The 25,423-nt window shown below is 55.0% G+C and overlaps 2 protein-coding genes across 4 annotated transcripts; one reads left to right on the top strand and one right to left on the bottom strand.

Moving 5' to 3' along the window:
• The first annotated feature begins 15,198 nt into the window (after positions 1–15,198).
• Positions 15,199–17,672, top strand: RPL29 (ribosomal protein L29). Its single transcript, XM_019417059.2, has 4 exons — positions 15,199–15,279; positions 15,698–15,742; positions 16,069–16,133; positions 17,170–17,672. The coding sequence occupies exons 2-4, from the start codon at positions 15,706–15,708 to the stop codon at positions 17,551–17,553; spliced, it is 486 nt and encodes a 161-aa protein (XP_019272604.2). The 5' UTR covers positions 15,199–15,279; positions 15,698–15,705; the 3' UTR covers positions 17,554–17,672.
• Positions 17,673–19,826: 2,154 nt separating this feature from the next.
• Positions 19,827–24,919, bottom strand: ACY1 (aminoacylase 1). Of its 3 annotated transcripts, none has more exons than XM_019417042.2 (15): positions 24,743–24,919; positions 24,123–24,234; positions 23,361–23,425; positions 23,185–23,289; positions 22,743–22,837; positions 22,378–22,454; positions 22,197–22,286; positions 22,041–22,097; positions 21,628–21,701; positions 21,493–21,542; positions 21,253–21,397; positions 21,083–21,151; positions 20,373–20,452; positions 20,179–20,239; positions 19,827–20,097 (listed from the first exon to the last, which is right to left on the bottom strand). In XM_019417042.2, the coding sequence occupies exons 2-15, from the start codon at positions 24,214–24,216 to the stop codon at positions 19,933–19,935; spliced, it is 1,227 nt and encodes a 408-aa protein (XP_019272587.2). In that variant the 5' UTR covers positions 24,217–24,234; positions 24,743–24,919; the 3' UTR covers positions 19,827–19,932. The 3 variants fall into 3 exon arrangements, with proteins under 3 accessions (XP_019272587.2, XP_019272586.2, XP_053753802.1); XM_019417041.2 differs by lacking the exon at positions 24,743–24,919 and adding an exon at positions 24,629–24,742; XM_053897827.1 differs by lacking the exon at positions 24,743–24,919 and having other exon boundaries at positions 24,123–24,734.
• Between the last annotated feature and the right edge of the window lie 504 nt (positions 24,920–25,423).

Raw genomic sequence — 25,423 nt, 5'->3', positions numbered from 1 at the left:
CCTGCCCTCTGACCCCCTACTCCAAGCTAAGTCTGGGCCTTTGACTGCTGGACAAGACTGAAGCCCAACCCTCTGATCTCCGACCTCAGCTCCAATTTGTCTGAACCCTTAGGCCCAGGTTGAATCTGGGCCACCAAGCCCTGACTCCCATCCCAGGCTGAACCCCAGGCCAGCCCCCAGGTCTGTTGAGGACTGGCCCTCACTTCCTTTCCTGGGCCTCCGTCCTGGGCTCACCCCGGCTTCCAGCTTCGTGTCTCAGCGTGGAGGAGGCCCTGCAAGCTCCTTACACTCACTCAGCCACCCCCACCCTGGGTTTTGAAGCAAGGAGCACATCACACCAGGCGATTTATGACTTGGATAAGCAGAGGCTGGAAACATATGCTATTTCAGGGCTGGATCCTATCGGTTTGGACTGCAGGGGAAGCGGAGCCCACAGCAGAGGGGAGGGAAACATTCAGGCAGACAGACCCTCATGCATACGGACACCACGTGGTGGGGTACAGGGGCCCTGGTAACCTGGCGCTGGGACCACGCTCCCCTGGGGCAGAGAGGCAGGTGTGCCTGCACGCACTGACCCTGAGGAAACAAATGATGATAAATGTGACATCCCCTCTGACTCCTACACCTAGTTTTCTTTCCAGCCAAGGGACCCATATGCCCTGGTGGCTCAGAGTAGAAACTGGGTCCAAGTCCTGGCTCGCCTTCCCACAAGCTGTGAGACCTAGGGCAGGCTGCTCAGCCTCCTACAGCCTCAGCATCCTCATCTGTAAAATGGGAATGTGTTGCTACCTTCTTCACAGGCATTTGTGAAGCCGAATTCCACTGTGGAGGCAGAGCCCCTATGTGTGCCTGGCACGTGGCAAGAGTTCACAGAGCAACAGCTACTAGTATTTCATCAGAGATCAAAGTCCAGCTGCTCCAGTTGGAGGGTCGGTAGCATCTCCCTTCTTTTCCCACCTAAGGGCTCCTCGGAGGGGGAGGGGGGGGACACAGTTTGGAAACCCTTGACCTAGATTCTAGGCTGGCAGTAGGACCAAAAGTAGCATTAGCTGATAATTACAGGGGCCCGAACAGCATGGAATTTGTCAGCATGGAATTAGGTCACCGAATTCTTAAAACAGAGGAGCCACAGAAGCCAAAAAAACTCAACATCTGAAGGCGCAGTGCTCTCCCAGTTTAAGAATGGAGCGCACTAACCCTGAAAGGGTGGCTTCCTGCCTTGGGCGGCCGTCAGCTTCTCCCTGGGGGGCCCTGCCACATCAGGGACTAGGAGGGCCCTTCAGCTCCACCAGGAGCTTCCAAGTCCCCCATTTCCTGGGGAGTTGGGGGATTTCCCACTTCCCCACCTCTACTCGGCTCAGGTGCCTGGAAGGTCCAGCCCCTCCTAGGCCTCCTTCCTCTACCCAGCTGCCTCTACTGACCCCTCCCAGGACTGCCTGCCTGGCTGCTGAGTCCCTTGGGGTGAATCCCAGGGGGCCATCCCTGCTGCCTCCAGGAACCCTGCAGAGTGGGCTGAGGACACATCAGTGACCTCAGGCCCAACTGTCTTTGGGTTTCCTCTCCTCAAGAGTGACATAAGGGAGTTGGCAGCATGGAGGAAGGTGGGCGCCCATGCGCTGGGCACCCACAGTGCACCAGGTGTTTTAGGTCCCTCATCTCTGATTTAGGAAACAGAGTCAGACAGGGGTGACAGGCCCGAGGCCACATTGCTGGGAAGTGGTGTGGGAGGATTTCACCTAAGGCTGCTGTCCTGAGAGAAGAGGCAAGAAGTGAGCTCCCAGGTGTGGGGTGGGCTACCTGTAAGCAGCAGCAGAGATCTACCGGCCCATGGCCTTCGGGTCCTCACCCTGATCTCTAGGGGTGGCCCAGCCTCCACCACGACCGGCTGAGCCCCGCCCTCAGTGCCAATTCCACATGACCTTTCCAGGTGGCTAATGAGGGCCCAGGCATCACTCAGTAATTGGCCTCATTAGGCGGCTGGGGCTGCCCGGGGGATGGGGTGGCGGATGCTGGGCCCCGTGGGGACAGGCCAGACAGCCTCCCGTTAATTACCTGAAAAATCAGACAATTAGGCCTCCTGCCACCCGCCTGCCCACGTCCTGCTGGCCCCTAATTACCAACGGCTGCTGAGCAGGCCGGGAGTGACCTGGATTTGGACCAAGGACCAGCCATTGCCATCTCCCCCACCCCCACCCCCCTCACCCTGCATCCATCACAGGCCATGGACACGGAAGGATTGGGGAGGCAGAGGAGTTGTCTGTCCACAGGATCCTCCTGTGGTCCCCTTCCTCAGCCCCGGACCCTTTCCACCCACAGTCTCTCCCGACAAGGGCAGTCTCGGAAGAAAAGAGACAGATGCCTGTGCAGTCCTGGAGGCCTGCAGGGAAGATGAGTGGGTTGCTGGGGCAGGGGCAAAGACTCAGAAAGAGGGGTCCAAGAGGTGTGGGGAATGACAAAGTGACTGACCTCCCCCTTCTGCCTGGCCCCTCCAGGGGAAATATACTGGACTGTGTTCAGGAATAGGAATGGCCAAGAAGACGAAGCAGGGAGCTCTCCTTGGGGGTCCCGGCCCAGCCCAGGAAACGCTGGGAGCCTGAAACTGCCCTTGGGGAGTCCCCCCACTCAGAAGGGGAGATGGGCCTGGACAAAGCACAACCAGAATAAAGCCTGTGGTGTCGGGGGAGGTATGGAGAAAGGGGCCTGGTTTGGCTGGGGTAGTCCTGGAAGGCCTCCCAGAGGCAATGATCTTTTAGGCTGAGCCAGGTGAGGAGCACACTGTTCCAGGCAGAGGGAACAGTGAGTGTGAGGGTCTGGAGTGAATCTTCCCCTGCTGAAAGCCCCTGCAGGCACCAGGCAGTCTGGTGGAGACTGTGAGACTAGCCCTGCCCCCGGAGGGGGGTGCTCAACAGGGGAGCCAGACAGACTGCTTAGCAAGGAGGGGTGAAGCAGATGCCCTGTCCCTCCACCTGAGAGAGTGCTGGGAGCTGCCACCTTTGCAGACAGGGCTTGAAGGAGAGAATCTGATCTGGGAGTGCGGGGTCTCTTCTCTTAGCGCTGGTTAGCATTCCTTCCTAGCCCTAAAGCAGCTTGTAGGACGCAAGGGGGCTACCTCCCTGACTTGTTGCCTTTCCTGGTTTCTGTGCTAGGATTGAAAGTCTCCTCCCTTGTTTCCCTGGGGGACTTGTAGACCCAAAATTGCCCGCTGCAGAGAAACAGTTTCAGTCCAGAGAGGTCAAGAGTCTAAGCTGAGGTCACCCAGCCAGCTGGCTGGAGTGGGCCTCAGAGGCATCCACTCTGGTCTTCCGGTAGAGATCTTGGCCCAGACAAGGCTAGAGCCGTGGCAGCAAGATAGGAGAGAGGCGGGAGGGAGACAGGACCACATGGGGAGGCTGGACCCTGCATTTGGGAGAGAATTTCCCTGGCTGCCAAAACATATGCCAAACTCATCTCCCAACCTTGTTCCACCTCCAGTCTTCTCTTTCCCCAAACCGTCCCTGTGACGAAATGGCGGGGGTGGGGTGTGGGGGGTGAGGGGGTAGTGAGACCAGAACCCTAGAGGGATTCTGACCCTGAATGTTTCCAGGAAATAGGACAAAGTCGGGAGGGGAGGACAAAGTCATGGAGGGGAGGATTGCTGCCTCCTGTGGCAGTTATGAGATGGGAAGGAGATCCATACAGACACCCTCAGAAAGGCCTCAAGGCAGACAGTCTGAGATGTTCAGAACATCCAAGCATTCCTTGTAGGCAGAAATCATCCAGAAGTTCCTGCTGTTGCTACTTTTGTAAAGTACAGGGTCAGTGGATGTTTTTAAGTGACTTCTTCACTTAATAGCCATGTGAGCTTCACTTCTCAGACCTTCAGTTTCCTCATCTATGAAATGGGGATGTGAAGAGAGCCTCCCTTGTAAGTTGCTGTGGGAGTAAAATGAGACAAAGTGTCAGTCATTGGAGGTAGGCTGTGTGCACCTGCTCTCAAGTCCTTCTGTCTCCCCATCTGTGAAATGGGCCCCACAGCCCAGAAAGTCAGAGGCAATCCTGATTTCCAAGTTCTGTCTTTCTGTCCTTGGGCATCACTGAAATGTGCCAGAAGTTCCAGATTCTGGGCTTCTGAATGGCACCTCTCAGGCAGCTTCACATCCAGGAATGCAGCAGGGGGCAGGGGTGGGGGGTGGGCTTGTGGGGGAGGGGGCGGTGGTGGGAGGTCAGGGACAGCCAGAAGAAGAGGAGGCAGGGAGGAAGCCCTTGAAGAAGGCAAAACAGGCCTTGGACCAGCAGAGGGACAGAGGAAGGACATTCCTGGAAGGAAGCTTTGTGGGCAGTCATGAAGGCAGGAACAAAGCTGACTGTGGTGGAAAAGGTGGCTTGGAGATTCGCGGAGAGGAGAATGGACAGGTGTCAGGATAGAAGAGTAGAATTTTTCTTTCTTTTTTTTTTTTTTTAAAGATTTTATTTTTATGTAACCTCTACACCCAACGTGGGGCTCAAACTTACAACATGAGATCAAGAGTCACATGCTCTACTGACTGGGCCAGCCAGGCACCCGGGAGCAGAATATTTCATATAATCAGTACTGCAGCAAGGATGGTGTGGTATGTGCTGGGTATTTTACACACATGCTGAGTCCTCCCAGGAACTGATATGATCATCCCACTTTATAGATGCAGTAACTGAGGTTCGGCCAACCAGTCGCCTCCCTGAGGCCGCACACACAGAAACAAGCAGAGCTGGGCATTCAAGGAACAATGTATTTCTCCAGCAGGTGCTGTATTGTGTGCCAGGGCCCAGGAGACAGAAGCATCAAGATGGACCTCAGGGAGCCCACAGGTCATAGGTCTGGTCATAGGTGAAGCCCTGGCCTGGGGACTCCCAAGTGTGGGCTTAACCTGGACTTGCCACCTTCGCCTTAGCTTTGAAGCCAGGTGTCCTGACTCCCTGGAGCCATGCTCCTTCACCGGTCCCATTCTGAGTCTTGTGGGAAACCACCTTTCCAAGCCGGGGAAATGGGGATGCACTCACTCTGCAGAGAATATCTGGAGCCAAACAAGGGTTGGGGCCCAGCGGTGCCCCTTCCAGGCGTGTGCCCTTGACTGCCCTCCCCTGAGCCTCAGTTTCGCCATCTTTCCCATGAGGCTGAAATGGGAGCCATGAAAAAGTGGCCAGGAGGCTTTGTGAGCTTCTTGTAGCATGAGACTCGGTGTGGCTGGAGGTCAAAAGCTGCAGCAGAGCCTGGGGGGCAAAGCAGCTGAAGCCCCTTCCTCTCCATCCCTTTCCGCTGGTCTGGGTTTGCTGACAGTCACTGGTGTAACTGCCCTGTGCTCCACAATGCTAATTGCCATGGCTACCCAGGCCTTTCCTGGTAAACACATTAATTTTCTGGGTGGCAACCGCTGTAGGGACGTGGGGCGCCAGGCTCCTGCCAACTGCTCCCTGAGAGTCAGAGTGCCATGACACACACACACACTCAGGCACACAAATAGTCACCCAACCCTACAGACTCTTGTAGGGCTTCCTCTCCTGTTCCTGCTACTGCCAGCCATCAAGCCATGAGTCCTCCCATGATCCTTCCCAAATGCCTTTGTGTTCCACCACGGTAGCACTGAGGGTCCTGGATGGAAACCCTATGTCCGTCTCCCTCAGGGGATGGGGAGCTCCTGGAAGGTGGCAACTGTTTTCCTTCACAGTTGGAGACACTCCTTTAACGTGAATATTTGTTAAATAAATGGATGGATGGTTGGTTGGAGGGACAGATAGATAAATGGGTGGATATTTGGTTGCCTGATGGATTGGATCATTAGATGATGTATTAGTTTCCTATCTCTGTTCTAACAAATTACCACAAGCTTAAAGGCATAAATCAACACAAATCTATTATCTTATAGTTCTAGAGGTTAGATATCTGAACTGGATCTCATTAGGCTGAAATCAACGTGTTGACAGAGCTGTGTTCCTTCTGAAGGTTCCAGGGGACATTCCACTTTCTCACTTTTCTGGCTTCTAGAGGCTGTTCATTCTCCTTGTGTTGGGGTTCCATTCCTTTATCTTTAGAGCCAGCAATGCTGCCATCATGTTCTGTCTTCTGATTCCCTCTTCCACCCTTAAGGAACCTTGTGATTTCATTGGGTCCACTCAGATAATCCAGGATAATCTCCCTATTTTAAGGTCAGCTGATTAACCACCTTAATTCCATCCATAATCTTAATTCCCTTTTGCCGTGTTAAGTAACATATTCACAGAGTCTGGAGATTAGAATGTAGGCATTTTTGAGGGTCATTATTCTGTCTACCATAGATGGTTGGTTGGATGATGTATAGATGTACGAATAGGTGGATCGATGAGTGGATGGATGGATGGATAGATGGATGGATGGATGGCAAACTGAGCTCCCCAGGTAGAGATCAAGAGCTTGAGACAGAGCGTACATGTTAACCTCCCCCGCTTCTGCATTTTCTGCTTCTATTAATATAGTGCAAAAGCCCTGGCCAAGGGAGAGATTTTTCCCAGGTTCTGTACTTCTCTCCATTGCATTTTATCTTCCCAACTGGCTCTGGCTCTCCCAAAGGTCAGGTATCCTACCCCACATACCAATCTGGCACTCCAAACCAAATCTGACCCTTGCCTTCCAATGAGTGAGACAGTGACCTTGTGGGACTTTCAACTGGGATCGGAAATCGGAGGGGGGATAGGGGTGCAGAAGGGGATTCCTTTTAGATGAATGTGATGGAATATCAGTGAGAGGAGGCAAAGAGAGTAGGTCAGCCTCTGGAGCTCACCCACTTTGGGATTTTTTTTTTTTTTTGAGGGAGAGAGAAGTTAAATTTGTGTTTATTCCTTATTTATCTGTTTAAACATAATATCTGTTTAATGTAAAGGAATATCTGGAAATGGCAATGCATAATGATATAATGGACACTGGTGACCTACCACACAATACGAGAAGGAGAATGAAATTTGCCTTGTAAGACTGTAAGCTCCATGAGGCCTGGGGTTCCTGTTTGTCTTGCTCAGGCCTGCATCCCCTCCAGTATCAATAGTACTTGGTATCCTGTGGACTCTTGAGAGATGTTCACTGGTGGAATTTTCTTGTATGCGCCACGCCTACCCGACTCCTGCCTACCCCAGGGTATTAAGAATCTCTCCTCCTGGATTCTGACACAGCCCCCACCTGCTCTGAGGATGGTCTTTCTCAGCCCTGCACCAAGGGGGTGATGGGGAGCCCAGCTCTCCAGCCTGATGGAGGAGGTGGGATTAGGAGAGGCCTCAGCAGGCCCAGGAGTCAAGTGCTTAATTTTGCATTTCCCCCAGTTTTCAAATGAGGCTCAGTGTCACAAGGCAGGGAAGGGAGAAATAGGGAACTGGAGCCCAGATCCAAGCCCCTGTCTGGGCAGGAGCGAGTGGAGGGGGCTCCTGTCCTGACAGTATGTGGGGGGTCTCCTCCAAAGAGACTCTGGTGCTGGAAGGAGGCCCGCTGCCACCATATCGGCCAGGTTGGTCTCCCTCCATGATGCAAGTCCAGGGGTCAGGCCAGCCTTGGTCCCCAGCTCTGCTCCATAAATACTGTGCTCCAGGAACAGGCCCCCGGGGAAGTGGGTGAGAAAGGGCCACATTCCCTGCACCCTACACCGTCCTGCACCCCTTCCCACCTACCGGCACTACTTTGCTCCGTCTTCTCTCAGGGAACCCCCTCTCCAGGCTGCTGCCACATTCCCACCCCCGCAGCCCCCAGGCCCCTCCTCCCGCCAGGGTGGGAGCACAGCAATTCAAGTTATTTTTAGCCAAGCCTCATCCTCCAGGAGAGGCAAGTCAAGGGGAAGCCGCCCCCGCACCTCCAGGAGCTGCTTGTGGAAAACGATTAAAACCAGTGCGGCCAGGCCCGTGCCAGATGGGCAGCCGTGCAGAGACAGGCCCAGTGAGGACCACTGAGCTCTCACCCGCCACCGGCTCCCAGAGCTGGGGCCTGGTTGCCAGGAGTGGTGGGGATCTCATCTCACATGCCCCTCATAGCCACCCCCACTCCGCAGCAGCTCCTCAGCCCGCCCTCTCCTGGCCCCGCCCCCACCATCCGGCCCAAGGTGAGGAGGGGGCATCCCAGGGCATCCCTGCTCTCCCATCTCCCTCTGGACAGGGCACCCTGGGGGTGGGCAGCTTCCCTATTTCCAGAAAAGATCTGGGGGGTAGGGAAGGACCCCCATAGTACCTGCCTGGCCTCTGGCTGCTTCAAGCCTGGTCTCAGCAGGATAGAGATCACGGCCAGACCCCGGTAAGTGCGTGGTAGGAATGGGTCCCTGAAGCCTCACCACAACCTGCCAAGTAGGTAGTGTCCTCATCCTCATCTTACAGGAGGGGTCACTGAGCCACAGGGGGTTCAGTATTTGCTCAAGCTCACCTAGCTGCTATGTGTCAGGCAAGATCTGGATCATACTCTTGAACTTTCACCAGTGGATGGGCTGGGGGTGCCTGAGAATGTGACGGCCAGCTGATGAACAAGTGTGCGATAGACACAGAAAGGAAGGACGCACCAATGTTATTCTGGGGGGATGAGATAGGCCCTCCACTCTCTGCTACTTGCTGTGGATGCCAGAGCACGCTCTATCACTGACTCACTCCTCAGGTGAGGCATCGCTCTCCTTTTCCCAAACTGTCACCAGTGTGAGAGTCTCAGGCAGGGTCCAAGCCCAGAAGACCTTCCAAGAGTGGCTTTGACAGAGGAGAAGAAGTTGGTGACCCTGGGCAAGTCACTTCACCTTTCTCAGCCTCAGTTTCCCTATCTGCAACATGGGAGCAATGAGGGAAGCCGCTCTGAGGGTATGGTGAGGACCGGTGATGAGCAGTGAAAAGCTCCTGGCTCCAGACCTCAGCAGGGCACCCCTCTCTCTGCTGAGGCCTGGACTTAGGGCTGTGTGCCGGGAAGGCAAGGATGCCCACTGTGGGCCAGGCCCTTGGACTTTGAGGGTACAGCTCAGGGAGGCCCGGATCAGCTGGGGTCTCCTGCCAGAGAGCTCCCTGCCCCCTTCCCGTCCCCTCCCCACTCCTGCCTGATCTTTCACGGCCTACCTTCCAGCCAACAGCATGCCTCCTCTCCCAGGAAGACTTCCAGGTCCTTCCTCCAACCCCTAGAGGCTCCTGGCCTGGATGGGCCCTCTCTGTTCTGCATTCTGATGTTCTGTGCCTACATCTTCCTCTCCACCCAGCCCTCCAGGCTCTGTGCACAGTAGATGCTCCTGGTGATCGTGGCCACAACTACAGCCCAGCAGACATAAACGGTTTTAAGCTCAGGGCCTCCCAGGGTCCATCCACAGATCTCCTGGAGAGGTCATCCTTTCTCTTTGCTGCATCACTAGAATCTCCCCCAGCCTGCATGGCTGACCCCATTTTACATGGAATGGGGGCAGAAGGGGAGTAAGGGGTAGCCCCTAGGAAGTTGGGTGATTTACCCAGGGACACAGCTTAGAAAGGGCAGTGTCTATGTCCACAAGCCGTTCTTGATAAGGGGGCATTTGATGGGACCTCAGCCCTCCTGGCTGTGCTGTTCCTCAGATCCCCAGCTCCTTTTCTGGTGTCCCTTGTGCCTCCCTAAACAGGGGTGGGCTTCCTTCTCCCTCATTTCGTCCATGATGCACTGGGCCCTTGGAGGGGGGTTTACTAAAGGACTAAATGGGAAGCAGACAAGGGCAAGTCAAGAGCCTCCCCTAGACCTCCCCACCCCACCCCTGGCTTACAACCCTCCTGTGGCCCTCATGGCCTATCTGTCCTTCAGCCTGACAGTAAGATGCTCCCCCCACCCCAGGCCTCTCTTTAGCTTGGGCTGGGACAGTGGGCATCCAGTCAGGACGCGGTAAAGGAGAAAGGGGAGCTGGAGGGGCTGCAGTTGCCATAGCAATGACATTGCTGACTCCCTGGAAGCTGCTGGGGAGGGAAAGGAAAGGGTCCCTCCCAGCCCTCTGCTTCATTCTTCCTTTTCAGACCCTCTTTGTTAAAAAGGAGTCCCCTTGGCTGTTTTGTGTTTTCCACCTCAGAGGCGGGGCGGGAGTGGGGGGAGCCACTCTGGGGTGCAGTCTTGCCCTGTCCAACCCCCCCAACACACACCTACTCCCCCTCCATGCCCAGCAAGTCAGTTCTTTGAGGCACCGAGCTTCTCCTCCATTCACATCCTGCCTGCCTCTGCCTGCCTGAGGCTGGCTGACCCCTGCCTCCTCCCAGGGTCACTGCCACCATCACCAACACGCCCTCCTTTCTAGGCCTGTTCTGGGTGAGTGAGTCTGAGCAGAGGCAGGGGCTAGCACTGAGGATGCTCCCACTTAGAGCATCTGTTGACCTTAGAGGCCAAGGGCTTCTCCCAGATCACCTGAGGGGTGGGAGTCAGCATCACAGGGCTCCCTCTATGGCCTCACCAGGCATACACCATCCCATGCTCTTCCGGGTCCCGCTGGGTGTCTGGACTATGGCAGCCCTCCATTTGGCTGTGGGACCTCTAACAAGTCATGCCCAAAGACTCCCCTCTCTCCATCTGTGAAATATGGTAACGAAAGCCCCATCACCCCCCAAGGCTGCCAGGCGGTCTCATGAATGCACATCCAGGCCCTGGGAGGCTTTCCTCCTGCTCAGCACTGGGTGATGCTCTCCCCCACTGTTACAGATGAGGAAACTGAGGCTCAGAAATGTGAAGTCACTCTGCTGGTGAGTGGCAGTCTGATTTGAACCCAAGCCCACCTGATGCCCAAACTGTGGCTTCCTATAACTCTCAGGTAGACCAACAGGGGTGGTCTCCACAGGCTTCGTTTTCTCTACCCTGAACTCTCTTTGGGGAAGACACCCACCCACCCCCCATCACCACCAGGCTCTTGATGGGGCCAGGGGGACCCAACCTACCCCAGAGCACCTGCTAAGAATGGCAGATAGAGGCTTGATCCACAGGTAGAGGTGGGTGGAAAAGTAGTGTGTGGCGGGGGGGGGGGGGGGGGGGGGTGGGCGTGTGAAAGAGAGAAAGAGAGAGAGGGACAGAGAGAGGGACAGAGGGACTGGAGGCTCAAAGGGTTCCCATGAGAGGGAGCCCCAGCCTACCAGCTGCAGCACCATTCCATTCGTGGGCCCGTGCTGCCCTCATGCGGATAGCAGGCTCACATTCCTGGTTGGGGACACTGCAGCACTCCGGGGCCAGAGGCCCCCCCAGAGGGAAAATCGGTGACCTGGGGCTGTTGAAGACATACCCAGTGACCTGAGGGATGGGCTGCACCTCCAAGCCTCCGCTTGATCTGTCCTCTCTTTCCCTGCCAGGCCCCGAGCCCCACGCTGGCGTCACACGCTGCCCACCACCTTTCCTTCTCCAGGAACTTTGAATCCCAGACTCCCAGAGATAAGTGAACTTAAAGGTTATATTCTCCAACCCTCTATCCCATACTTCATCCTCCATCTTCAGTAATTAAATCACTGCTTGCATACCTCTTGTACAAGAGAGCTCACTGCTTCTGGGAACTCACTGCTCCATAGTTTGGAGGAAATTCTGATTGATCTGAAATAATCCTCATCCATGGAGCTGGTATTGGCCTTCCTCAGTCACAGCTTTGCCTTCTGTGGCCACATAGAGCTAGGTGGCCTCTCACTTGGGAATTTCTAAGCAGATCCAAAGCCACTGCTCAGGGGGGCTCCTCTTCTGTGCCCCCCCCCCCAGTCTTCTACAGAGAGAACATCCTGGTTTCTGATAACCCACCCACAGTCCCTCTTATCTGGTACACTGGGGGTCCCTGTCCCTCTGGAACTGAGGGGACTCTAGCCTGAGGGGAATCTGGACCCCTGAGGACTGTCCCTTCCCTCCAGCCTGACCCTCCCTTGGATCCTGTCCTCATTTTTAGCATTCACTTGCCTCTGACATTCTTTCCCTGAGCCTTCTCCCCCTCTCCAGAGGCCTTGTGGGGAAAAAAGCATAAATGAGACTGACAATGATTGAGCACCTAATGTGTACTCAGCACAGTGTTCAGTGCTTTACTCAAATTATCCAGTGTCACCCTGTGGAGCAATTACTGTGTTTGTCCCCAGGTTACACTCAGAATGAAGCTTAGAGAGCAGAGATCTGACCTGGTCAAAGAGCTGACTCTTATCCCTGTGAAATCCCTTCAGGCTGATTGGCTTCTTGCCTCTTGATTCTGCCATCTGCCTGGGTTTGTGAAGTGTGTACATTTAATTCCTCAAATACTTATCAGGCCCCACATGCACCTGGACCTGTGCCAGGCACAGCAAAAATAATCCCAGCAAAAATAATCTCCAATCCTGTTACTTTGGTGAATGGGCCCTACTGGATCCTACTTGGACTGTGGCTCTGGACAAGGCCTGGGCAAGACAATACCACTGGAGGCCACGTGGTTCAGGTGGGTCACATCCAGTCTCGCCCAGTGCAAGGTTTATCTAGGCCTCACCTCTCCAGCTTGTGCCCAAGGCATCGGCAAGGGGCCTGGTTGATAGACACTCCGCTGAGTCTAGCTAGTGGCTCTGCCCTAGGCTAGGCCACTGAGGGTGGAAGGTGGACCCAGGCCTCCACATGGACCTGAAATGGGGCAAGAGCTGCTCATTCATAGAGGGTGGAAGTGTGTCAACCTTGGAGAAAAGGTTACATTTTTCACCTTTTTTGTGTCAGAGACTCCTTTGGCATCTGGTGATGTTTACTGACCTCTTTCAGAATAATGTATGGTTGTGGTGGGGTTTTTTTTGTTGTTGCTTATTTACTTATTTATTTTAAGTACCCTCTACGCCCAACATGGGGCTTGAACTCACAAGCCCTATATCAAGCGTCATACACTCTTCTAACTGAGCCAGCCCCAGAATAATGTTTTTAAAGGTTTTTTTTTTTTAATTAAAAAAATGCTTATTTTTGAGAGAGTGTGAACAGGGGAGGGGCAGAGAGAGGGGGACAGAGGATCCAAAGCAGGCTCTGTGCTGACAGTAGTGAGACCAACATGAGGCTTGAACTCATGTGAACCATAAGATCATGACCTGAACCAAAGTCAGACGCTCAACCAACTGAGCCACCCAGGAGTCCCATATTCCTTTTTTTTTTTTAGTTTATTTATTTATTTTGAAAGAGAGAGAGAGAGAGAGAACAAGCAGGACAGGAGCAGAGAGAGGGGGAGAGAAAGAATCCCAAGTAGGCTCCTCAATGTCAATGCAGAGCCTGATGCGGAACTCAAACCCACAAACTACAAGGTCATGACCTAAGCCAAAGTCCGATACTTAACCAACTGAGCCACCCAGGTGCCCCACCCCCCAACACACACACACCAATAATGTTTTCAAATGAGCAAAATAAAATAGGACCACAAAGGATTTTCATGAACAGGGAAGGATGTCCATGAATTATGACTGAATGAATACAATTGTTACAAAAGAGCTTTCACGGAAAAAGAATGAGAGAAAGAAAGGAAGGGAGGGAGGGAGGAAGGAGGGAGGGAGGGAGAGGGAGAGGGAGAAAGAGAGATGGAGGTGAGGGAGGGGTGAAGAGGGGAGGGGAGGAAGGGAAGAAGGGAGGGAAGGATAAAGGGAGGGAGGGAGAGGGGAGGGGGGGAGGGAGGAAGGAAGAAGGAGGGAACTATCCCTATACATAAGGCTGGCCCTACCATCGTACCTATTGAAAGGCATGGCAGGCAAGTGGCTCTAGGTCATGTTCCCTTTTGGCTCCTGAACAAGTCCCAGATCAATCAAAGCTCCCCACTCTTGTCACTGCTCCCCCTTTGACAGGCAGCTGCGATTTCACCCTGGGCCAATCCCTATAGCAGCTCCAATGTTAATGCATGGCCATCATCACCTGTCTTTGAATCTGCCTCCCCTGTCAGACTATGGCTCTCTGCTCACTGCTTGCTCTGCCACTGTTATAACAACCTGGCAAAACTAAGTCCCGAGCAGATGTCCACATCTTCCTTTCCCCCTTCACCCCCCAACTCTCTGCAATATGCTCCTGTCACTCCGTGAAACCACCTTGCCAAAGAACGTCCATTCAGCAGGTGTTTATTAAGTTCCTGTTCTACATCAAGTCCTATGTCAAGCAATGGGGAAGTAAAAGTGACCAAACCAGTCCTGAACTCATGGCACCTGTGCCAGTGGACACGTACACAAGTAAATACAGAACATAATTAGAGTCTGGAAAGTTCTATGAAGGAAGCAAAGAGAATGAGAGGACACAGAATAACTGAGGAGATGGAGTAGAGTGTATCTATTTTAGATAGGGTGGGCAGTCTTTGGGAGACCTCTCCAAGAAAGCACACCATCCAAAGAGCATAGTCCAGGGAGAAGGTAGTCCAGTCAGAGAGGATAATAAGTGCAAAGGCCTTGAAGTCAGAACAAGCATTTGTACTTGGCAGGAAAGGAAAAAAGCCCATGGGTTTGGAGAGAAGTGAATGATATGGAGAAGACTGCCAGGATTAGGGGAAGTAAAGAGTTTCTTTCCAAATGCAAGAGGAGGCCTTTGAAGACTTTCAATGACAAGGTCTGATTTGTGTCTTTAACCGTGCCCTCCGGTCCCACTGCTGCGTGGAGATGAACTGTGGAGGGGGAGAGGGGAAGAGGGAAAAGTTGTCAGGAGGAAACGCCCGACTCATTTTCGATGTCCCACAGGCGTATCACATTTAATGTATCCAAACAGAAACATCTGGATCACTGGCCTCCTCAAAGCAAAGCAATAAAAGCCCTGTCCCTCCCAACCTTCCCCACTTCTGTGAACAGTACCAGCATTCATCCAGACGTTCAAGCCAAAAATTTAGGGACCACCTGGCCTCCCTCTCCTCCCTCATCTTCTGCATCCCAAGTCCAGTCTACTGATCCACTCTTCCTCATACCGGCCGCCCTGGCTGTGTTCCAGGTTCCCCCACTCTCCAGTGGCACCACGGAGAAGACGGCACCAGCCGCCCCACACCTACCCCGCTTCACTTCTGCCCCCTACAGTCCATTCTCCGCACAGCAGCCAAGGTACTTTTAAAGAACACAAGTCTGTCACTCCTTTCCTAGCATGTATTCCTCAGGGTCTCCCTTCGTCTTCGGGACCTTTAATGAGAACTGGGCCCCAAGAGCCTAGTCCAGTTAGAATAAACGTGGGTAAAACCTGCAGGAAGCTGCGCGAGGCTCGTAGCGCCGCCTTCCCATCTGGCTTGTACACTCCCAGGCTTCGGAACCTTTCTTCCCGGCGCTGGGGGAAGCTTTTCCGGAAGAACCTTCCGGCCCGGACGATCCTATTTCCCGTGCTGCACAGCGGCCTTCCTCTTTCTCTTCCGGTCCAAGGCGCTTCGGGAGCCGCGGGCTTTGGTGAGTTTTGGCCGCGCGGTATCCGGAGCCATCCGCGGCTCCCAGCCAGCTGCCGGGCGCTAACCCCGCGAAGGACAGGGAGACCGGCTGCGTGGCTGTGGGGAGCGGAGGGCGCGGGGCGCGCGTGGTGCTTGCGGGTTCTCAAGGAGTGGATGGGAGGGGGAGGACTCGGATTTGGGGTAGAGCGCAGCCTTGGGAGGGAGGGTTGGTTTCAGGGCACTGTTACCCGAGTTCGGGAGGCGGGGACCGGCGTCGGGTCGTGCTGAGTAAGTTGAGGCCGGTGGAGGCCGCAGATGCAAGGCAGGCATCTGTGTGCAGTTTCATTCCGGCTTCTGGCCCACGTCCTTCCACATCAAGGCGGCAGTGATAGGCCCAGCCCTGTGAGCCCCCGGGCCTGACCTCCACTCTCCTTTTCCAGGTGCAGATATGGCCAAGTCCAAGAACCACACCACGCACAACCAGTGTAAGTTCCCCTGGCCCAACCTCTTATCTCACACTTCAGACCCTGACAAGAACTAGGGATGCGGGGCAGGGCAAGGGGGCACATTTCTACTGTGGGCCTGGGGCTGATTTTGTTTTCAGTCACTGTTACCTTTGGGTTATAGTTGTAGAAGCCAGGCATCCGCTTGAGATACCCACAGTGCTTTGCATTCAATGATAAGGGTTATTCCAGATCTCAAGAAGGCCTACTCTGGGAAGTAATGGTTTTTCCCAGGCTGGCCAGCTGTGATGTTGGGTGGTCTTACTAGAGCAAATCTCATTTGGTCTAATTCCTTTGCTTCCTCCCAGCACGGAAATGGCACAGAAATGGCATCAAGAAGCCCCGGTCACAAAGATACGAATCTCTTAAGGGGGTGAGTGTGTGTGCCGCATCACATACAAGTGTGTCTGTTTGGCCCCAGTTGCACCATCAGAGAGCCTTTCATGTATCTTTTTCTGGCTTCAGCATCTGCCTGAGCACCGTTATGAACTGCCTGGACTACCAAAGTCCACGGTTTCTCTATCCAGCCACCTTTTGCTTGGACTTGAAGTTCTGCCAAACCCATAAGAAACCTTTACTTGGCTTTTCCCAGCCCAGGTCGTAACTCCCTGGTCAACTGTAACCTGCCTCCTGAGGGTAGTTTGACCATCCCCATTGTTTATCCAGAGCACTTGAAGGGAGGGAATGGCTTTATCTTTGTGTACTGCGCACTTTGTGAGAATCTTCCATTCTTCCAGTCACATGACCTTGATCTGACCCGGTGCTGAGCTTGAGGGTCAGCTTTCCTTCCTGTGCCAAGAAGTTCCAAGAATTGGCTGAGAAGGCTGAGGCTACAGGGTCTAAGCAAGAGAACAGGGTCCTGTCTCTTCCCTGTGCCCTTGATCTCTGATCTGTGGAATGAATCTTTGAATTTCACAGCTTCAGTTTCCCCATCTTGATTTCTTTTTCAGCCTTCTTTGCCATGAATCTGTTGTACCAGGTGTGGTGTTTAACTGACACTTTCCTTAAAAGAGGTGGGGATGGCCCTGAGGGGTTTCAGGAAAACTGAGCTGACGCCCTGCAACCCTGGCAGAAGGGGCAGCCTTCATTTGTTCTTTCCTTCTGCACTTGATTTGAGCTCTATTGGGCTCTGGGCATGTAGCCCGGAAAATGTGGTGTGTGTGGAGCATTAGGGTGGAGTGTTGGCTTTTGGGGTTGTAGTACGCGTTTCTCTTCAGGTGATTTGTGAGGGGTGTATATTTCAGCATTTAAGTTTGACTTAAGTTCGGCATTTAAGTTTGACTGTCTACCTCCCCAGTAGGCCTTGGCTGGAGCCCAGCAATCTCGATACAGCTGTGGAGAGGGCCACAACAGGTGACTTGGGGCCCACGTGCTGCACTTACAGTGTCTGCTTTTTTTTTGCCTTCCAGGTAGACCCCAAGTTCCTGAGGAACATGCGCTTTGCCAAGAAGCACAACAAGAAGGGCCTGAAGAAGATGCAGGCCAACAACGCCAAGGCCATGAGTGCACGTGCCGAGGCTATCAAGGCCCTTGTCAAGCCCAAGGAGGTCAAGCCCAAGATCCCAAAGGGTGGCAGCCGCAAGCTCAATCGACTTGCCTACATCGCTCACCCCAAGCTCGGGAAACGTGCTCGTGCCCGCATTGCCAAGGGTCTCAGGCTCTGCCGGCCAAAGGCCAAGGCCAAGGCTCAATCCAAGGCCCAGGCTGCAGCTGCAACTCCTGCTCCAGCTCCTGCTGCGGCTCAGGCTCAGGCTCCCAAAGGTGCCCAGGCCCCCACAAAGGCACCAGTGTAGAGCCTTCCATCTGCCAGTGTGAGGGTAGAAGGACTGGTGTGACCCCTGGGCTTCTATCTGCATGGGGCTGGTGTCCTCCTGTGCTATTTGTACAAATAAACCTGCGGCAGGATCTGTCAGTTGACCTGTGTCTGTGATCCAGGAACTAGGGTTGGAGTGGGGTTGGTACCTCCATTTTTTGCTTTCTCTCGGTGGTAGGGTATGGGTGGGAGTCAGGGGAAATGGGGTTCTGGAGTGTAGGAAGGTGACCTGGTAAAAGAAATGGTGGTGGGCCTTAGGGAGGCTGGAGCACATAGCCTGCTGGACTGGGTAGGCTGGTGAGGAAAGTAATCACAAATATCCTGATCTTTGAATTTACCCAGGAGATAAAGGACCCTGCTGAATTCTGCACTCTGGCCTGAGCCATTCCACACTTAAGCTGTTCCTAGTGTACATGGCCAGCATCCACTATTCCGGGTTGTTCTGGTCCCCCCAACCCAGGGCAGTGGTGGCACTGTCTTCCTAGTGCGACTGCGCCAGACCCTGCTGTGCACCCTGGATCAGCTGCTTTATTTGCAAAGTCTTCGTCCTTAGGGGAGTCAATGAAGCAAGTGGTATAGTGGTCATTGGTATTTGGGGGCTTCCTATAGAAGGTGCCAAGCATATCACTGTTCCTGGTCACCCAGTCATCAAAACTCACTTTTCAGTATGGTGATCATGTAATTTGTGAACCAGCCTTGGGCACTTGTCTCAAGGATTTCACTTCCTTACTCTGGGGTACTAGGTACAACCCATGATAAATGGTCTCCCTTCTGAGGTAGGTATTACTATTCTTTTTGTTTTACAGGGAAGGAAATTTGTTCCGAGATGATGGAGCTAGGCTGGGATGGAAGTGGCATTGGGACCCAGGCAGCCCATGCTGGACCCCAGAAAGTTTGCTTGGCCAGCCAAGGCTGGGCTGCTAGCTCATGACTGTCATCCTGGCATGCTCTGGATGGCCAACTGCCCCATTACCAGGGGGTGTCAGATAGGTGGGGTCTTGAAAGGGACCAAAAGCAGGTTTTATGTCCTGAAGGTAGCTTGGCCCAGCCTGAGGTTACCAGGTCATGTGGCTTCCACTAAGGCCTGTGCTCTAATCCCCAAGAGAGGGGGCATAAAGACTCCTTTGCCCAGTCATCCTGCTACAGTCTGAAGGGGGAGGCCAGACCCCAGGTCAGGGGCTTCAACTAGGCTTACTGAACATCACAACCAGCTTGCTGCACTCAGCTTTTGCATGGAGCCTCCCTTGTGTAGAAGCACAGGTCCCCAGTTCTTGAGTCTCAATTCTTTGTGGACTCCCATTACCTGCAAGCTATGCAGTCCTGGACAGGGTATCCTAGCAGAGCTTCTAAAGGGGTTCCAGTGAAACCTGCATCCAGGGGCTGCTGTGAGGGTTCAAAGATAACAAAGTCCTGGCTCCTTGTCAGAACTCCAGGTGCAGGGATTACTACCATGGGGACTAAGCCTGCAGGCCACAGAACCAGGCTGTGGACTTCCCTCTGGCCACTGTCAGCACTTAAAAGCCCAGCCATACCTGTCCCACCCAGTTCCTGTGGAGGCCAGAACAGGACTAGATCGGATAAGCTAGAGGAACAGGCTCAACTCTCGGGGCCACAGTGACTTCTTGGTACTGCCTAGAGCCCTAGCAGTGCTGACAGACTGAAGCCCCCATTCGTGGGCCGCTCTGCACACACTGATCCTTCCCTACACAGGGTGCTGGGGACCCTAAAGTCAACTAACCAGGTCTACCAAGGCTCCTACCCCTCTGTGACTCAAGCTCCCAACACCAGAGCAGGCGCCACACCTGTCATCCCTAGGGTCTGGCAAATGCGAGCAGTCTTGACTTGCTCGTTATCTGCCTGCCCCGCCATCTGGCAGGGCCCACCTGGCCTCCAGTTCTAGTTCTATCTCAGGATCCCAAGTGTGTTTACAGAAAGCCAGGAATGTTTCCCTGAGATCTTTGTCTTAGTTTCCCTCTCAACGAGGATGGTATCCCCGACCTTAAAAGTCAGATATAGGTATAGTGACCATTGAGAACAAGAATTATGGTCCTTTGATGCCAGACAGGGCTGGGTGGTACTGAATGAGCATGCCGTGTCGAGGGGCACAAGAGCAGCATAGGGTGCTAGAGACATATCCAGAGCCAGGCTCAGTTTCCTCATCTGTGAACTGGGGGTGATAACAGCATGTCCACAAATAAAATGACAGAATCCCTGCTTCATGAACATCCTTGCTCTTAGTACTTCAGAACTGGCCCCTGTCCGCACACAGACTTTATTGTGGGGCAGGGGGGCAGAGGGGTAGACCACTTAACACTGGTCAGGATGGACACTCCGGGGTAGAGGTTGGGGAGCCTGGGACTCAGCTCTCACTGGGCAGGGCAGGCACGCTGGCCAGAGCAGGCAGCAACCGTGTGTATATGTCAACCCCACGGAGGAACACAGCCTCATGCAGACGCTCATCGTGGTCATGCAGCAGCACGGGTGTGCAGTTCATGGGTGAGAAGCCCAGAGCTGGGACCCCCACCTGCAGGGGGCAAGGAGAAGCTGTTAGGAGGAAGGCCAGGATCCAGGCCCACCCACTGCTCATCCATTGCATGAGGCTCACCGCACGGAGATAACGGCTATCGGTGGCAGCTGGGAAGATCTCCGGCTCCAGAGTGAGGTTCCTGCCGAGGTAAGAGCCTGGTGAATGGGGAGGCAGTGAGGGGAGAGGGCAAGGGAAGGATTGAAGGGACAAGGAAGGTGGAAGGGAGGTAGGGGAAGGACAGAGGAAAGGGAAAGGCTAGCCAGTACGCTCACATGTCCTTGAAGACCCCACTGAATGCTGCCCACCAGGGATCTGAGTCATTAGTAGATGTCACTCGGGACTCTGTCCACTTCTGGGGGGAGGGGAAGGAAGACAAGATCAGGACAGGGCCCGGACATCTTGCCCTATTCTTCATAGGGTGGGCTGTGCCTGCCACAGGCACACATCCAACCCCCACTCCCCACCCTGGCCTCAATCCACCTATTCAGATGCCCAGCTGGCCAGTCCAGCCACAGGTCTGGGACCTTGCCCTGCTCTCCATCTTCTTACTTCCTGTCCATCCTTCATATCCTAGGCCAAGTGGCCCTTCCTCAGGATGGCTCTCCCAGACCTCTCAGACTGGCCGAATACTCGTTGTGGGTTCTCAGAGTGTGGGGTCCCACCCTTTCCTGAACCACATGTGTTCATACTTATGTAAAAGTAATATTATACAAATGTCTAATTCAGGTCTATTCTTTTTTTCGTGCTGTAAGGACTAGAAGGCCATGAACTGTGCCTAATTTTACTCCTATGCTATGCTCAGCACCCAACAGTGGCCTCCATGACTAATGCTTGTTGGTGAATAAAAGGTGTCTCTCATAGCTAAGGCAATGTCTAGATATATGCAGGCACACCAAGCGCACACTCCCACTGTGACCCACACTCAGCCAGCCCAGTCTCCCCTGTGCCCACGGCTCCCGGACCATGGGTCCCCAGCCGATACCTGAATAAACTCGAAGGTGACTCCCTCGCCGGCTGCCTGGCACCAGCCCTGCAGCTGCTCCTCGAAAGCCTATGAGAAGGGAGATGAGCTGACCTCTCGGGCTCTCCCTGAGCCTCCAAGATAGGTTTGAGGACCCGTCTCCCTCCTCCAAACCCAGGTAGAGGTGGCACCTTCAGGTCTACATCCGGTGCCACACGGAAGTCAAAACTGGCGCTCATAGTAGCAGGTACCACATTGCAGGCCACGCCCCCCTCTAGCTTAGTCAGGTTCACAGAAGTCACAGCCCCCTCCTTCAGGTGCGGGTTTGACTGCAGCCTGCGGTGGGAGACAGGGCAGGGGCAGCAGGGGGAACCTCCTTTCTCTCCTGCACAGATGCTCAGACCCCCACCCTCTTTCCCAGGCTGCCTTACCTCTGCCTCTCCTTCTCCCGGAAAGCCAGGATTGAGCTCACGACCTTGTGCTAGGAGAGTGTGAGATCGGATGTGAGAGTGGCCCTGGGATAGAGCCTTGGGAATTCCCAAACTCCCTCCCTGTGTGCCACGCACCAGCTTCTCTGCTGCTGTGTCCTCAATGAAGCGTGAACTGTGACCCGGCTTCCCGATGCTCGTGACCCGCACCCCTGGGAAAAATGAGTGAGAAGTGGGTGTCTTAAGCATGGGTAGGGCTGAAAAAGTATCAGCCCTGGGGTGGACCCAGGTCTTCCCCTCATTCCAAGCTCCTCTGGCAGGGCTGTCCCCCACAGAATGCACAGTGTAGAGCTGGCTTCTGCCCATGGCAGGGGTTTACCCTAAGAAGCTCAGGAAGGAGAAGCCCAGGTAGGAAGGGTCTGGGAGGCAGAGGCTCTGGGTTCAAGGCCTACTCAGGTCCAAACCTGCTGCATGACCCTGGGCAGGCCCCTGCCCCTCTGGCCCAGCACCCCATCTGCACAGTGACACCCTCCTGCCGAACCCATACTCACACCAGGGGCTCCGCTCACTATAAAAGACAGTGAAGGCATCGGCGGGGTTGGCCAAGCCTGGGGAGGAAAAGGGGATTCAGAGGGTGGAGTGGCCCAGCCCCCACTAGCAGATTCCCTATCCCCTACTGGCCACTCAGGGGCCTGCCACCCGCTCACCCTCATCGAGGGCAAAGCCAGCCCTAAGAGCCTGGAACTCGGGCCGCTGCACAAACAGCTCCATGCCTTGGTGACCCCCAACCTCCTCATCTGCAAAAGCAACAAGGACATGAGATGAGGGAGCCACCCTCACCAACATATCCTCCTCCCTTGAAAGTGTCCCTCCCCGAGCCACTCCTACCTGGCACAAAGGTCATGTGGATGGTTCTGGGGAAATGGTGGCCCTCAGCCTTCAGCCTCCTCACAGCCTCCAGGTACCTGAGGGGCAATGACAGGAGGTAAGCCAGGTGTTGAGGGAGCCACCAGATGCTTGGGTGGGCAGGCTGGAGCCCTGGGCCCTGGGCCCTACTCTGCTGCAATCTGGTAGGGGGACTCTGGGAAATCCCTGTCCCTCAGTCTCCCTATCCATGTAATGGTGGTAATTCCTGTCCAAGGTAAGAGGTCAAGATGTTCCTTGGCCTTGAGTTTCTCCAATCACACCCCAGGTCCTGTGTCAATTCAATGGGCCAGTGACATTGGAGGGGACAGGGAATGGAGGACACTCACTGGATGCTGACACACTTCATGTCCTGCGTGCCCCTGGCATAGATGTAGCCCTCGGCATCCTTGAAGGCCTCAAAGGGGTCATGACTCCAGTGTTCCTGGGGTGGAGATGAGAAGAAGGACCCAAGCCCCAAATTTAATCTATTCTGCTCTACTGTGGCCCTGTCCTGGAAGCCCATAGTAGAGTTGGGGTGTCAAGTGGGGTGGTGAAGGGGATAGAAGAGGGCAGCTGATTGCCATCCCTCAACTCTGTTCCCACCATCACCCCCCCACTGTGGGCACAGAATGGACCACTGGACAAAAGCTGCTTGAACAGAGTAACGCCCTATGAGATCAGGAGTCAGTTTTAGGACCAGCCCAGTAGGATCCCTGGGGTCCAAGAGAAGGTCTACATCATCTTCGCGTGCCTCAAAGCCTACACCACTCCCCCCGTCCCCACACACACCTTGAAGACAGGCACCACATCCGTGTGGGAGTTGAGTAAAAGGGAGGAGAGTCTGGGGTTGGTGCCTGGCCACGTCAGCACGGTCACCACACGGCCTGGTGCCACCTGGAGAGGACCAGGAGGTGAGGAGATGCCCCAGGGCCAGATCCCCTCCCCATGCAGGGCCCCAAGCTCACCTCTACTTTCTGACAGCTCAGGCCCAGCTGGTGGGCTCTCTTCTCAAGGAAGGCCACGGCAGCCCCTGGGGACACAGAGAGTCTTGGGGTTGCTTCTGCCTACCTACACTTCCCACCGATCCAGGCAAAGCTGGGGTGCATTCAGAGAGGGGAGCCCATTCGAAATGGGCTGCTGCCTCCTCAGTGCAATTCCACATCCCTCAGGGACACCTGCATTTCTGTCTCCAACGAAGAAGATATTTTTGGCCAGTCAGGGACCCTTTGTGGAAGGTCAAGTGGGAAGTCCACAGTTAGAAACAGGAGTGATTGCTATCTTCCTTAGAAATAGGAAAACTGTGGTACAGAGACATGAGATTCACCTAATGTCTCCCAGCTGGTAAATACAGGGCAGGGGTTTGGACCCATGTCCACAATTTCCAGCCACCAAGCTTGATTCCCTAAGGGCTGTGGCCTTTGTCCTGCCCCAGTAGGCTTCTGGAGCGTCTTTCTTTGTGGCTGTCTGGTCTCCCCTCCCTGACCTCAAACACTGGGCAGTGAGGTGAAGTTGTTCCTTAACTAGCCACCAGGAGTAACTTCTGGTGCAGCACAGTCTGAAGGGGGCGGCTGAGCAGTCTGTTGGTCTGGGGAATGGCTAGAGGCATTGAGGCGCCATTTGGGGCAGCAGAGTGGGGCTCAGCTGGGTGACAGGGGTTGGAGTCTGGTATAGAGCACAGTCCCCGCCCCGGAGCCCCACCGCAGGCCCTGGAACCACCGCGTTCTCACCGTAGTCGGGTTCCGGCTGGACGGTGCGGATGCGCAGGTACTGACGGAAGAGTGTCACGGACGGGTGCTCGCCCTCGAGACCCTCGCTGGCCATGGCGCTGCGCGGGGTGAGCTGGGGGCAAAGCGAGTGGCTACCTACCCCTCCCGTCTGGGGCCCAGTGGACTCCATCTGCACACAGGCCCTCCCCAGGGCGGTTCCTCCAACGTCCCACAGGGAGAACACACCCCGTTTTGGAGCCCCCATTCTGTTTCAGGAGCCGTGCTGGCCGCTTTCGACACATGCCCATTTGAATCCGCCAAAAAGCCCCATGAAGTTGTGCCTCTGAATGCCCACTTTACAGAGGAGAAAGCTGAGGCTGAGAGGTTCGGGGACAGCTAGAGAATAGCTGAGCCAGGTTTGATCCCAGGCATTGACTCCCCCAGCCCTTCCCAAATCATTCTCCCAATTGCCCGGATTTTATCCCATGGAACCCCAGATCGCTCTACTCCTCTCCGGGGCCCCCCACCTCGCTGTCTGCCGGTCTTGGGCCCGCGGTTGCCTCTCAGCGCCCGCTCCGGACTGTGCCCAGGGCTCAGGGTCCTGCGAGGTCGCGGGCTCAGAACCGCCCGGGTCTGCCTACCACGTGCCCGGACCGGGTCGCGGGGCGGGGCCGAAGACTGCGAGTAAGGGCCGTCCCAGTCTCTAGGGCCGCGTCGGCGCGGGAGTCTCCGCCCGCCCCTGGTTCCAGCCTCCGCTCCGATTACCGGATTCCTCTCGGGGGCAGCCTCCGCCGCCACCTGCTACGCCCCGCGGCTGACTGCTGGCCCCCGCTGGCCCCGCCCCCGCCCCCACAGGCCCCACCCCGCCAGGCCCCGCCCCCGGGCCTAGAAGCGAGCTCCGGATGGTCCCGCCTCCAGAGGGCTCTATCTCCCACAACTTCCACATGGGGACAGAAGCGAGGTGGGTAGACACTGACACACGAAGTGTCTGCCCCTCCGGCGCCCCTTACTCTTGGGGTACAGAGCTGCAAAGTCCTGCCAGAGCTGGCTCCTGCCTGCTCCCCGACCCCCTCCCGTGCGTCTCCGACTTCTCCCCCATTCCGTGTCTCAGCTCCTCAGGGAGGGCTTCCCTGACTGCCTCAGCCCCCTATGTGGAGAGGTTATTGGTCAATATCTGTTTTTTCGTACTGTATAAGCTCCAGGAGGCCGGTCCGTGTACCCGCAGATCCGTGTACCTGGTAGGGCACTGAGCCTATGCCTGGACAAAGTGTCAGGAAAGGATAAATGGACAGAGGGGCACATATGTGACTGCCTGTGAGATC

The sequence above is a fragment of the Panthera pardus genome, unplaced genomic scaffold (assembly GCF_024362965.1).
Source record: "Panthera pardus isolate Hobbes unplaced genomic scaffold, ASM2436296v1 HiC_scaffold_8, whole genome shotgun sequence".
Lineage (NCBI taxonomy): Eukaryota > Metazoa > Chordata > Mammalia > Carnivora > Felidae > Panthera > Panthera pardus.
Note: the sequence above shows the minus strand (reverse complement) of the source record. Positions and strands in the feature narration are given on the sequence as shown.

Coding starts and splice junctions, on each gene's coding strand:
- ACY1 (XM_053897827.1), bottom strand. CDS start 24,366: ATGGGGGCTCCAAAACGGGGTGTGTTCTCCCTGTGGGACGTTGGAGGA. Junction 22,098..22,196: donor TGGCTTTGCCCTCGATGAGG/GTGAGCGGGTGG, acceptor TTTCCTCCCCAG/GCTTGGCCAACCCCGCCGAT. Junction 20,453..21,082: donor TCACCTTCGAGTTTATTCAG/GTATCGGCTGGG, acceptor CCCTCCCCCCAG/AAGTGGACAGAGTCCCGAGT.
- RPL29 (XM_019417059.2), top strand. CDS start 15,706: ATGGCCAAGTCCAAGAACCACACCACGCACAACCAGT. Junction 15,743..16,068: donor CCACACCACGCACAACCAGT/GTAAGTTCCCCT, acceptor GCTTCCTCCCAG/CACGGAAATGGCACAGAAAT. Junction 16,134..17,169: donor GATACGAATCTCTTAAGGGG/GTGAGTGTGTGT, acceptor TTTGCCTTCCAG/GTAGACCCCAAGTTCCTGAG.